Source organism: Rhinoderma darwinii, chromosome 4 (genome assembly GCF_050947455.1).
Source record: "Rhinoderma darwinii isolate aRhiDar2 chromosome 4, aRhiDar2.hap1, whole genome shotgun sequence".
Classification (NCBI taxonomy): Eukaryota; Metazoa; Chordata; class Amphibia; order Anura; family Rhinodermatidae; genus Rhinoderma; species Rhinoderma darwinii.
In genome coordinates, this window is record NC_134690.1 from 122,285,691 (window position 1) to 122,299,271 (window position 13,581).

At 39.8% G+C, this 13,581-nt stretch overlaps 1 protein-coding gene across 3 annotated transcripts in view; it reads right to left on the reverse strand.

Annotated features, from left to right (window-relative positions):
- PLCH1 (phospholipase C eta 1) overlaps positions 1–13,581 on the reverse strand; it is a 151,296-nt gene that overhangs the window by 71,542 nt on the left and 66,173 nt on the right. For 2 of the 3 annotated variants that reach the window (XM_075861527.1, XM_075861526.1), the window contains exons 1-2: positions 12,445–12,568; positions 4,398–4,568 (exon numbers count right to left, since the gene is read on the reverse strand). In XM_075861527.1, the coding sequence (XP_075717642.1) occupies positions 4,398–4,568; positions 12,445–12,498 (225 nt within the window). In that variant the 5' untranslated portion in view covers positions 12,499–12,568. Of the gene's footprint in view, positions 1–4,397; positions 4,569–12,444; positions 12,575–13,581 lie in introns of those variants that run through there. The other variant, XM_075861528.1, reaches the window with a different exon arrangement.

Sequence of the window (13,581 nt, forward strand, 5' to 3'; positions counted from 1 at the left end):
GTACACACACAGATTACTCACAAATCATCCAAATTCCATTATCTGTAAGATAGGCAAGAGTTGGCCATTTACATACAAGGATATTTTGCTAGAATATAATGAATTCTCATCTTTTATCTTCATAAAATAAAACCTTCCTGTTTTTTCTCTTTCAGATGGTGTTTACACGCTGCAATCACACCGGTAATGGTGATTGGCAGACATAGATGTTCTGGAAGAGGAGAGCGCTATCAATCAGATCATTACGCCATTTACACACACCAATTTAAATTGACTAGGCAGAAATTGGCCAGAAATCTGTACATGTAAATGCATCCTACGGGTGTAATATGAAGAAATTACTTTATCAGCGAGAATGATTAACCCATTCATGAGTGCCATACGGCAATATACGTTCCAACTGCCGATGCCCCGTGCAGTTGTCACGTATATAAACGTTGGCAGTCTGGAATGGGGTTTAATGAGTGCAGTGCTGCATCAGTGTGAGCAGCGCTGCACTCTGTCTGCCGGGGCTTTGAAAATACACCCCCCTGTAGATAGGGCCACACACAACCCCCTGTAGATAGCGCAAAACCCACTGTAGATAGTGCTACCTAAGCCCCGTAGATAGCGCCACCTAAGCTCCCTCTAGGAGTGGAATCCCCTCCTAGAGGGAGCCGACGTCTCTCCATCCCCGCTGTAGATAGTGCCAACCCCTGCAAATAGTGCCACCCCCTGTAGATAGCAAACCCCCCACTGTAGATATCATCGGACCCCCCCCCCCAGGTAGATAGCGCCACCTAAACTCCCTCTAGGTACGAAATCCCCAGTGTCAGATTGCACTGGCCGGGGATTCCGCTTCTAGAGAGAGCCCCTGACGTCACTGTCCATATATGGACAGTGACATCAGGGGCTGCTCCTGGAGAGGAATCTACGCTCTGGCAAGGGATTCCGCTTTTAGAGTTAACCCCTTACATCACTGTCTAAATATGGAAAGAGACATCAGGGGCTCCCTCTAGGAGCGGAATCCCGTGTGAGATCGCACTGCCAGAGGGATTCCGCTCCTACAGGGAGCTACAGTGGTGCATTCTACTAGAAGGGGGTGCCATTTACGGGGGTGGTGGTGTTTGCTATATGAACGGGGGAAGTTGCTATCTACAGGGAGGAGGGTGCAATCTACAGGGGGTGGCTCTATGTGCAAAGGGTGGCGCTATCTGCAGGGGGGATGTTGCTATCTACAAGAAGGATGGTGCTACCTACATGGGGGATGGTGCGATCTACAGGGGGGTGGCACTATCTGCAGGGGGATGTTGCTATCTACAGGGGGTGGTGCTATCTGCAGGGGGTGGTGCTATCTGCAGGGGGTGGGGTGCTATCTACAGGGGGTGCTATATACAGAGGGTGTGGCAATATCTACATGGTTACTGTGGCATTATATGGGCACTACCTACAGGGGACACTGTGGCGCTATTTACATGGGCACTGTGTGTGGCACTATTTTACAGTGGGAACTGTGGCACTATTTACAATGGGCACTATCTATGTGGACACAGGCACTATCTACAGTGGGCAATGTGGCACTATCTACAGTGGTCTTGCATCACCATCTACATGGGCACTGTGGTGTTTTCAGGTGGCTGGGACCAAAAAAAACTAACGAATAAAATTCATCTATTTTTTTTAACGTCCATGAAAAACTGATGCCAAATGACGGTTAAAAGCGGTCAGACGGCTGGGAAATGGATTCAAATTTTGAGACACATTGATGCAAAACAGCCATAAAAAACTGACAGTAGATCCGTTGTTAACTGCCCTTTTTTTTCACGCCATGTGAATATAGCCTTATAGCCTCCTTCCCTCTCCCCTCACAGCGATCCAGGGTGATGGCGAGAGAAGACTAATTGTTACACAGCTGTACAGTATATATATAAAAAAAATAAGATTTGTCTGCTCAGAATAATAATTAAAAACACGAAATTAATTAAACTAATCTAGAAAATGAAAGTCTCATAAGTCTTGTAAAAAAATAAAGTAAAAATAGTTGTGATATTCAAAGCGGTTGCAAGGATATTATCGCTTAAAAAGTGCATAGCAGAAATGAAAAATTTGACCTGGACACAGGGGCATTAGTGACCATTGGTTATGACAGTGTTAAAGACAGCAGGAAAACTGCAGGGTTTATCCAAATTCCCCCGGCTTCCTTGATAGCCATCACAGGCTGTTTTACAACAATGTGTCAGCCTCAAAGGGCAACAGTTGATATCTAAGCTGTTCCTTTATTTACTAATATAAAAGCGAACGTTTAAATTAGGATTACACTTTAATTCAAGATTTAGTTCATTTGAAATATAAGGTGTGTCCCACAGGAGACAGAAAGCCCTCTGCTTGTCCCTATGCTGTGGAACTTCTTAAAATAAAACTGGGGACTGGCAACCATATTCCTTCTAGACCAAAGTGTCTGGCTGATGACAAAAACCAATAACCCATTGTTCTGAATACCATGTTACACCACGGGATCTCCACAGAAGTGTGACGGTCAGGCGGTGCCACACACTTTGCTGCATCTGTTGCTAAGAAATGACCTAAAATAGTTTAGGCTGCTGCTTGGCATGCAGTGCCAACAAAAAGTATTATTTATTTTTTTATTTATTTTTTTTAAGATACCCTGTAAGATGTTTTTTTCGATGGTCAAAAATTTACCTAATTAAAGTGATATTTAGATAGAGAATACAAATGTTACATTATGTAATTGTATAGGATCATTGAAGTTATTATAAACTATTTATCTTTTATATATATTTAATTATGAAAAAATTAAATGGTCAGCATGTCTTTTCTATTTTTTTTTTCACTATCTATCTATCTATCTATCTATCTATCTATCTATCTATCTATCTATCTATCTATCTATCTATCTATCTATCTATCTATCTATCTATCTTAAATAATGCAACACACTGGTTGGTAACGATATTCAAAGGTAAAACCAAAGCAACATACTGTATCTCTGATAAAATCTGTACTGCGATCTGATTTTTCCAGGACATTGCTGGATGTCAATTCATAGACAGATGGCACATTGACCGAGACATATATCTGAACTAAGGGAGATGCCTTGAATTTCAACTCCAGCTTATTATTACAGAAAAAAAAATGCAAAATACACATTTGTCCATGGATTACTGAAGTGGCGCGACCATTTTTAAATAAGTGGTCTGCCTGCCTTTTAAGAGCTCACATATTCTTGTGTAATGTACTATGTAATACTCTGATAGATTTTATATAGATATTTTTATATATATATATATATATATATATATATATATATATATATATATATAGAATCCAAAAATCAGGCAGCACTCCAAGGTATAAGCAAGGTAGAAAAAGGTGCTATATTGGTCCATATACACACGACGTTTCAGCTCAACACAGGAGCCTTTCTCACTTGAGAAAGGCTCCTGTGTTGAGCTGAAACGTCGTGTGTATATGGACCAATATAGCACCTTTTTCTACCTTGCTTATACCTTGGAGTGCTGCCTGATTTTTGGATTCTACTACAGCAGGTCTGTTAGCCCTGACCTGGGCAGGTCGGCACCCACCTATGATTTACAAGGCTGTGCGGCTGACATTGTATTTGGACTTTATATATATATATATATACATATATATATATATATATATATAAATAAAAACAGTAGATGCTTAACGCCATTACCACATTCATTTCCTCTACTGATACTTATCTTTTATTTTTTCAGGCACATGGCAAGCATTACGCCTGAACATTTCTACTAGATGCCCTAAAAGAAACAAACCACCCATTGAACGGCCCACTCTAGCGCACCTTAGCAAAAATTATACCATAGATGCAGCCACGTAATGCCCCTTAGCTCGCTTCTACGTACTTTGCGGTCTCTTTTGGTTGCTCTTGAACTCAAGTCAGATGCCCTAACATAAAGAGATTTGTCAACATGAAAAATCCCCTTTAAACAATTATGGACAATTAAGACAGGCCAATGATCAGACAAACGAGTGTTCATGTGAATGCTCGTTCCCGATCGTTGCCCTGTGTATACAAAGCAACAATTAGCCGATGAACGAGCAAACGCTTATTCATTGACTGATCATATAGTTTATTCAGCACAAAATATCAATGTTGTCGGCAGCACATCTGCTGCCATCATGATGGAAATGCATGGGGACAAGTGATCCTAGTAACGATCGCTAGTCCCCATCCATAAACAATCATTGCTACTCGTGAAAGGAGCAAACGAGCGCTGATCAACGAGCTGTCTCGTTGATCGGTGCTCGTTCACACAGCCCGTATTGGCCGGTATATAGAAGGACCTTTACGCATTACTTGTGATAAACCTTGAATTACATAACAAAACGTCAAACGACAATTTGTTTTTTACCTTTTGTTCCATTTTTAGAAACTGGGCAAGTTCATCCACTGTAAAATGATCTTTCTTATCACTGTAACTTAAGAGCAGCAAGTATAAATCTCTCCTTAATGACATCATCTTGTAAAACACAGAGAACTCCACAAAGGTTAATGTGCCCTGATTGTCATCCGTGTCTGCTTCCTGTAAAAGAAATGTTTCACATCATAAACATGAAGTCAGAGTTTAATATGAATGCAAAATAAGACCATGCTCATCAACTGTCATGTTTATCAATGCATCATCATAAGCCTTTCTTGGTTTAATCCATTATTACCAAGTGACAGCTAATGTCGACCTTCATTGGACTGTTAACACCTCATTAAAGGAAAGCTAATGTATGATAAAACCCTACAACATATATAATGCACTAATCTGCAACTTGACCATATTACTTCAATAAAGGGGGAAGATAAGGGGTTGTCAAACACATCTGGGACATCTTATCTTTAGGGGAAACTAAACACTGCAATGGTTCGAATACAACCTGTTTCAACCATGTTTCCCTCAATAGCAGTTCCCAGAAATAAACGTAATCCGCCTTCAGGGATCTTATGTATATGCCAGCTAAAACTTCTCTCGTAACCTTATCATATAATAAGTACTACAGTAATTCCATTATTAGTTCATACTCAGTTACTCTTCACTTCTCATACATGTCATACCTCATACTCAATCAATATTCACATTTTTCATACTGGTCATTCTTTTTTACCATGACATGGTCTCAAGCCGGATTCTAATACCTGACTGAGAAATGGTTTCCTTCCACTACACTATTATCAATAGCATATAATGTCTACAGTTTGTGGGTATGTGTCCTTTTAATCCCATCTCTTAAATCAGGCTAAATAACCAAGATGACTATAGTGTGGCTCCAAAGTTCTGAGTGGTGTTTACAATGGTGTTGGCAATTCCATGTGGATGTTATTATAATGCCATTTGGACACTAAGGTGTGGAATATCTGCATGGTGGTACCACTGTATAGGTATTAGGTGTGGTCCCAATTTGGAGAAAATCTGCTGTGAGTTCTACAATTTGGAACAATTCAGTGGTGTCATTGATGTCATTAGGTCTTGTAGGTGAGCTCCAGGTAATAATTAGTAAAGCTGATACCTGAAAACAATTCTGTGGCATGTTTTTGTATGCTTCCATGAATAAGGCTTTTGAACAGTAGCTAGCCATTATTATGGCTTCTAAAAGGCAGTTAGCCAGCCACCCTGACATATATTGATTCACAAAGCGTACATTAGTATACTGTACTATTATTTATATGTAGAACCTCTAGTTCGTGTTCTTAATTCACTGTGTTCCAATGCACAGAAGTTTGACAACTTGGCTTTCTCCGCTATCATTTTGTGAGTAACTTTGTTAAGTCACTATGGCAGAAACATGAGCCCACCAAATAACCAATTATAATATTGTACCAGTGCCTCTCAAACTGTAAGGCGGCTTCACTAGTGAAGCGTACCCCGAGTTGCTGGTGTGGCGCAGCCGGGGAGGCAGTTTTGACAGATGTGATTATATGCTGCACGTATCTTTCTATGGTTATAGAAATCTCTGGTTCAGCAACAAAATTGACATCTTTTGATCGCATTTTAATGCTCTACTGGGTTCAGGAGACAAATTTTAAGATAAATTGAGCAAATATTTTTGCCATGAACCACGACCATTGGTGAGGCCCAGGCATCATCAAGTGATGGCTGGTAAGAAGCCTCGTCTTAGACAACATCTAAGGTGCCATGTACACGAACGTGCTTTTGTGGCCGCAAATCCCGCGAAAATCCACGGGAGAATTGCGGCCCCATTCATTCCTATGGGCCCATGCACACAACCGTGGTTTCCACGGTCCGTGCATGGCCCAGGAGCCTGGAACACAAAGAATGGACATGTCTTATTACGGCCGTGTTCTGTGGTTCAGGCTCATAGGAAATAATGCACGTGGCCATGTGCACGGCCCGCGATTTTGCGGGCGGCTCGCGGGTGTCACTGCGCGGCCGGCCGACTCAAAAATCACGGCCGTGCACATGGCTACGGTCGTCTGCATGAGGCCTAACAGTGCTAAAGTAGAATAGCCTCCAAGTGCTGGAATAAACAGAACTGTACCAGCTTAGCAGTGTCTTTGTGACAAATTCCAGATAAGAGAAGTTCAATTTCTGACCTAATTTTATTGTTAAGGACAATGTTACCAATAACCATTAGGTTTATTGCTTATTTAAGGGTTCTTTATAAAAACATACATCATATCTACAACGGTAGTAAATTGGAGCAGTTCTGTAAAGAAACACAACACACTTGTGTGCCAATAAAACATGTCTTGTGGCTGCTTTAAACTGTCTTTAGAGACTCATTTGTAGTACTCATGTCCTCACTGAGTCTGCTTAAAGCATCTGCCTAAGAGGATTTACTCGGGATTTTCCAAACAGTCGACAGAGGTTTTTTTAATACATGCTTCTTTTATGTAGGTCTTGAGGACAGGCCAGCCAGCAGTCTGCCTTCCATATAGTTTAACTGAAATAATATGTCTGCTTGTCATTAAGTTAAGGATAACTTTTTATATAATAACTGATTTTAAACAAAAAGAAACTGTAAGAAAAGCATTTATAAAAAAAATAAAGAAAAGAATATAAATATGAAAAAAAAAAAAAAAACCTGACTACATATCTCCATGACTATTTATTCATCCAGTCACTTCAGTATTTTTAAGAGTATGCCCCATTTTGAGTTAATACATATGACACATGGTAATTGAGCGATTTCCATTCGTGGTTTGTGGACTTGTGTTATAATGAGACCTCTAGCTGTGGTTCCGGAGGACATGGTTTAAACCACAAAGTTGAAATTTAGCTTGAAATTTAGCCTAATGTGAAATGGGAAAATATTCTCCTTAATTCTCCTATTCTAAAAGTATTTACTACACTAGAAAATGAAATACCTTCTATCCACACTACAAACATTAGAGACCAAACATTGTATTTACAGTTTTGGGTTAAATTTTATGTTATAAATATTTGTATCTCTTTCAGATCATTTTGAGAAGGTGACTGTGATTGTTATATCAGTGGCATGTTTTGTTGTTTTTTACACTGACAAATTCCCTTGTTACCTCCCTTTAGACCTTGGGGTGTTGCAGACCGTGTAAAGAGTGCCTGTCAGACAGACATTGCAGTGCCATCTTGTGCCGGTCTGTAAATCACATGGATTAGGTTTGCTATGAATGAACATGTAACAAAATACGTAAATCTCAGAAGAGAAAATAGAAATCCCTGTCAAAGAATAACTTTTCCTGATCTGATTCTCAGTATGAATGGACACATTGGCATTTCTAATAATGACATCCAGAACTAAGGCACACTTTCCCATTGTTAATTTTTCTGCTGCTTTCGGGTACAAAACACGAGTAAATTAATCCCTTTACGACCAATGACGTATATGCACGACACGGCCGGGGGAAGAAATATGGAGCAGGCCCACGAGCTGAGCCCGCTACATACGCTGTGGGTGCAAGCTAACGGAGATTACTCCGATCCCAGCCGTATAATCACTTGGATGCCAAGAGGGGGAAAGCCCCCTCTGTCATCTAATCCCCCACTATGCCAGCGCTGGTGCCGATGGGTAATCATGGCAGCCAGATGCCTAATGAAGGGCCCCAGGTCTGCCATCTTGGTGCTTTATAGGAGACTGTTAATACAACAATATACCGCAATACAAAAGTATTGCAGTGTATCGTACCAGCGACCGAATAAATGCATGCTTAAGTCCCCTAGTGTGGGTAAAAAAAATCATTTTAATAAAGATTTCAACAAAAGAAAATAAAAGATAAATACATTTAAAAAAAACCTCCTTTTTCCAATTTTTACTTTACAATAATGTAAACAATAATAAATAACTTCGCCTTCCCAAAAATGGAATGAGAAGTGATCAAAATGGTACCAATAAAAACTACAGTTGCCCGCAAAACAAACAAGCTACACACAACTATTACACAGCTTTTTTTAACAAATTGTTTTTATGAAATAATTTGGTTTTTATTTTTTAAAAGTAGTGAAACAAAAAAGAATGGTGTTAAACTTTCTCAGTTCTGACATGTAACTATTCAGCTTAAAAAAATTAAAAAACAACAAGAGTTCCTAAATTCCACTGCTTTCCAACAACTCCTCTTTTAATCCCAAGCCCCTGCCCCACCACCACATGTGCACACACATTGGGCCAACTAGTCTGGTTCAACATTTTCACATTATACTTTCACTTAAAAATAAGAGCAAACTTTGTAATTTTTTACCCCCTCTCGAACATTTATCACAAACCCAATAAATAAACATATCATATATATGATATATGGGATCGCGTGAAGTACTCGTCGGGTCTCATCACCCCCTACTTCTACTTAGAGCCGCTGCTGGGAAACCCACTTTTCCCCCCAGGCCAAAAGTCCCTTAGGGCTTGGAGATCGGCAGGTCTTCATAAAACATCTTCCCGTTGCTCCTGGTGAGGAGTCCTATGTAAACAATTTAACCTCTCTACTAGCAAGCTTTTCCGTTACCTACAGATAAAACATTTTTCAGAGACCCTACTTTGAAATACCTCAAGCTCTACTTACTTTAACTTCATTTAAACAAGTAAGCAGGATTAAAAAACATTCTCCTGGTATTATATCTACACTATACTTGCACCTTACCTGCCCAACTGCGACATCATTACCATGCATGCAACGCTGAGAGGCAGATTTGAGTTCCAGCCCCACTGCTGCCAGATAGTCACAGATGCAAACTTCTGCCTCCAAATCCCTACTGAATACCCTCTTGATTGCAACAAGCAACGACATTCTCCACACCTGGTGGACCTGTCCGGAAATAACTAGCCTTTGGATTCGCACCTATAACTTCATTCTCAATCAGTGGAGAAAACGGCGCAAAGGATACCTGAAAAGCCCTGGTAAATAGATGTATCCCAAATATAACTAAACCAATCCAAGCTCTTATCTCTTTTGCCTTGCTGGCCACCATGCAGACTTGGAATAAAACAACACTGGACTTCTCTAAAGTCAAACGTCGCCTTTCATGGTATATGATCAACAAAAAAATTACCTCTATTCTCCAAGACAGGAGAGATTAAGGTGAATCTGAACCCCTTGGTGTGACCACATTCAATTTATTCCACAAGCAACTGCCTTACTTTCCCTTAAATGCTTCCATCTAAGTAGAATAAGATTCCTTTAGATTTCCCGTTTCAGCTGTTCCACCAGCTGGCCGAGACCCCTCCCCCTCATCCCTGGACAAAAGTTGTGACCTGGTTTGTGTGCATTGTTAAGTGCTACTACACATCTTCATATCTGAGTAGCTTTCATTTGATATTATTATATTCATATTTGCCTCATCTTTTCATTAGGTAATCTACCTCTGTTACATATTTTTTAAATTTATGAGGGTTTGTAGCTTTTTTTTATGCTGGAAATTGTACAAAGACAATGTACAAAAAAATGATAGTAAACTTAACAAAAACTTGTGATATATTCCTTCACTCACACTGGGCTGGCAGATGCATCAATGTGCCAGTAGAAGAATTGAAGTAAACATCTTCATGTCTTTTGCTTCATAAATCCACCACACGCTATAATTTAAAAATACTCAGTGTTGCCCAAGTTTCAGATAATGTTGTACAATAAAATGTACTGACCATATAAAGGGTACCTCCAATAAAAAATAAAAACTACACAGTGCTCTTAGATCCTCATGCGCAGTACCTTTGTAAAGCCCTTCCCCTTAAAGATCTGTCAATAATTCTTCAGACCTCTTTTACAGATATAGTGGAGCTGCAGCCCTGTTATGGTGACTAAGTACACAAGCCTGCTAGCTCATACTAAACTTGCCACTCTTCCCTCCTCCCGTCTACCCTCTATAGTACACACAGCGGCATAGCTGAAGGCTCATGGGCCCCAGTGCGAAAGTTAAACTTGACCCTCCCTTGCAAATCTCTTCATGGCCAACGGACCCGGCCCACAAGTGACTTTCGGCTGCATCGTTGGGTCTCTTAAGTGTCCCATTGATGCAGCACTAGCAGCTGAGGGCACAAGCCCCAAAATTAGGTTTTGCCCCCATAAGACTGTAACCCCCATAGCTACGCCACTGGATAGGATTAGATACACATGATAGACTTAGATACAGGGCCTCAGTAGACAGTATCACACTTGATAGGATTAGCTACAGTGGCTCAGTAGACAATCCGGTCCTCTTCAGATCCAGGAGCAGAACTGGGTCGTCTTTAGCTCTGGGCATAGCACTGGGTCCTCTTGAGCTCCAGGCGCAACACTGGGTCATGATGCCCTTCAGCGTCGGGACGCTATATGTTTTGCACATACAACTAGATGGGACCCAACTCAGAAGCGAGGAGGGTAAATATATGGAGGAGTTTCTGTAGTACCAGGTGCTTGTGTAGTTTCACCTATTGGAAACCAGATACGCCCCAATTACTACAGTAGCTGTCGACAGATGTGGTGACATCTGCCACAACAGATTGGCACCTGCCAATTTATTTGACTTTGTTAGGAGGTGCTGACTAACTTTGTCTTTTGCATTGTTCTTTTTGGTCCATTTTGGTCCTGTATTCTACCCATCTGTCTAAGGCATTTTTTAATTAGTATAGAATAAATGGTTCCTATCTATCCTGAGTACATTTTGTAGGTCTATGCCCAAGAGAGCGGTGAGTCTCCGGTTGTACAGGTGTAATGTTTAGTGCAGAGACCCATCTGAATGAGTCACAGCAGATTAGCACTTGCCCATTTATTTAGTTTGCCTTTCCGTTGAGGGGTTAAACCGACGAAAACCTCCGACGGTACCCCTCAACGGAAGGGCAACGGTGATGTAAACAGGCCCTAATAGGTGCTGACTAACCTTGTTCTTTTCCCTGTTTGGATAAGATATTCAAGTAATTTTACCAAAGTCTCTCTATCTTTCTCAGCGCTCATTTCAAGAAGCCCTTTGAAAAATGAAAGCAGCAGCTTTATTATTTAATGGTTAATTATGAGCAACTCCTATTTTCCTTACACTAGTTTTACTTTCCTAAGATCTCAGATTACTCTCTGTGAATGGAAACATTTGGAACTGAGAAGCCCTATTCTCTCGAAATAGGGCTTCTTTCAGAAAGTCCTATTTTCACAAAGCTGCTGTTTACTACAATGTAACAGTGTCAGTAAAAAATAATTGGCCCGGGGACCAGGACAAGAGAAAAATCAGAGCTGCTTCTGTATTTAGCTAAAAAAGGATTGCCTTGAAGGTTACAAGTATAACAAAAACAATGTACACAAAAACAAAACTAGTCCCTAGTGAATAATTACAAAGGGAAACTGGAGGCACAGAGGTGTAAGGGAGCTGGTTTTTACTTCCCCAAAACATTCTCTTACCAGGAGTAAAATCATGCACCATTTCCACAATAGGTCAACGTTCATATTCATAGGAATTCCATATGGCCCAATGGGAAGTAGCTACTTTGTCATTTCATTGGTTTGTTTGCATTGTTTTGATGAACTGCTCCTGGAGCAAATTTGATCTAGCAAGTTTTTTATGTGATGAAACTTGGTTTATTGTTATACATAGTGATCCTTGGTTTTTGATGTAAACAGTAATATAGCAGATCACGCCTGCTGTCAAACCATTATAACTAACTAAAGGTGTGTTTACACACAGCTATCTATGACTGCGAAAATTGTTATCGTTTCCATTGAGGGAAACATTATCTAAACTGCTGACATTTCTTTCTCTGATGATAACCATTATAGCTTTGATCTGGGTCCCATTATGTAACACCTGTGGTGTTTTTTTCTGTAACAATTTGTTCTGTAAAAAATGTTCGCAATTCAGCAAATATCAATGTACAAATATCAATTTGTTCATGAATCGCATTATACTAAAATACTCCAAACGGATGCATGTTTATCAATGTGATAAAAAAAGGCCAACATTTCCCATCAGCACCAAAAGTGTGTTGTGAGTTTATATGCATAAAAAGCAAGTAGAAACTAACCTGGAACATCTGCCGAACTTTCCTGCGAGGTAAATTCACATTAAGCTTATGCATGAGCTGGTAGATCTCTTCTATATTCAGCAAGCCATCTCCATTCTTGTCGGCTTCTTCAAATGTCTGTTTCACCCATGTATGAATCCATTAAGGGTGATAAAACCAAGAAATATGTCCAAATACAATTCTTCCAAAACTGTGTCAGCAAACACATTTCACAACTTGCATTTCTGAATCACATCTATATGGGTATGTTTACATGTGCTGTTTAAGCTGCATTTTTTTTTTTTTCATTACAAGGCACAAACAACAAAAACAAAAAGAATAAAACCAAAAACCAACCCCGAGGAAGTATGCAAAATAAGTGACCACATGTTGATGTCATGCAATACAATTCTCAGTGGGAGTACCCAGGTCACTAGTGCTATATACTTTATAACTGAGCGCTTTCAATTTAAGTATAAATAACAATGACTTTTCTACAAATGGTTTTGGGGTACTGTAATACTTTGTTTGCTATTGTAATTACCTCTCCTACATAGGGTAATAATTTTAGGTTAACTTCAAGAAGCAAAAAAAATGACCTAAAGAAGCCTTTCGCTTTAGAGCAATGAAGCCATAAAATTTTAAATTGTGGAGATTACGCTAGAAGATAGGGACATAGGGGTTATTAACCCAAATGTACAGAATGATACAAGTTCTTGTCTAGTGAGTCTAGTCAAACTTTAGTATAATGGTTTAAATCCACCATCTAGGATTGTCACCAAAATTTAAAGTTCTTTGGAACAATATTGTATACTTTGGCAAAATGTGGATGTTTGCACCTCACTAGACACTTTTTAAAAGTGTCTCAATAAATGGGCATGGCTTAGCCAGAAAGGGGTGGGGTATATCGGAAAGAGATTGAGTTTACTAGTGCACAAAAAAATGGGCACAGAATTCTGCCACAAAGTAAGCAAAATCAAAAGTGGTAGTGTCATATAGCATGGACCAATGTGATAAATTTGACATATTTTGTGACTGCCTGGCCTAAATGTAAAAGTGGGCCAGTATTTTACTGGAGCGTTCTATCTCCACCATCTTGGTTGATAACACAGTGACCATGTTGGCTTGCAATGCTGAAAACCTGAATATACATATTAT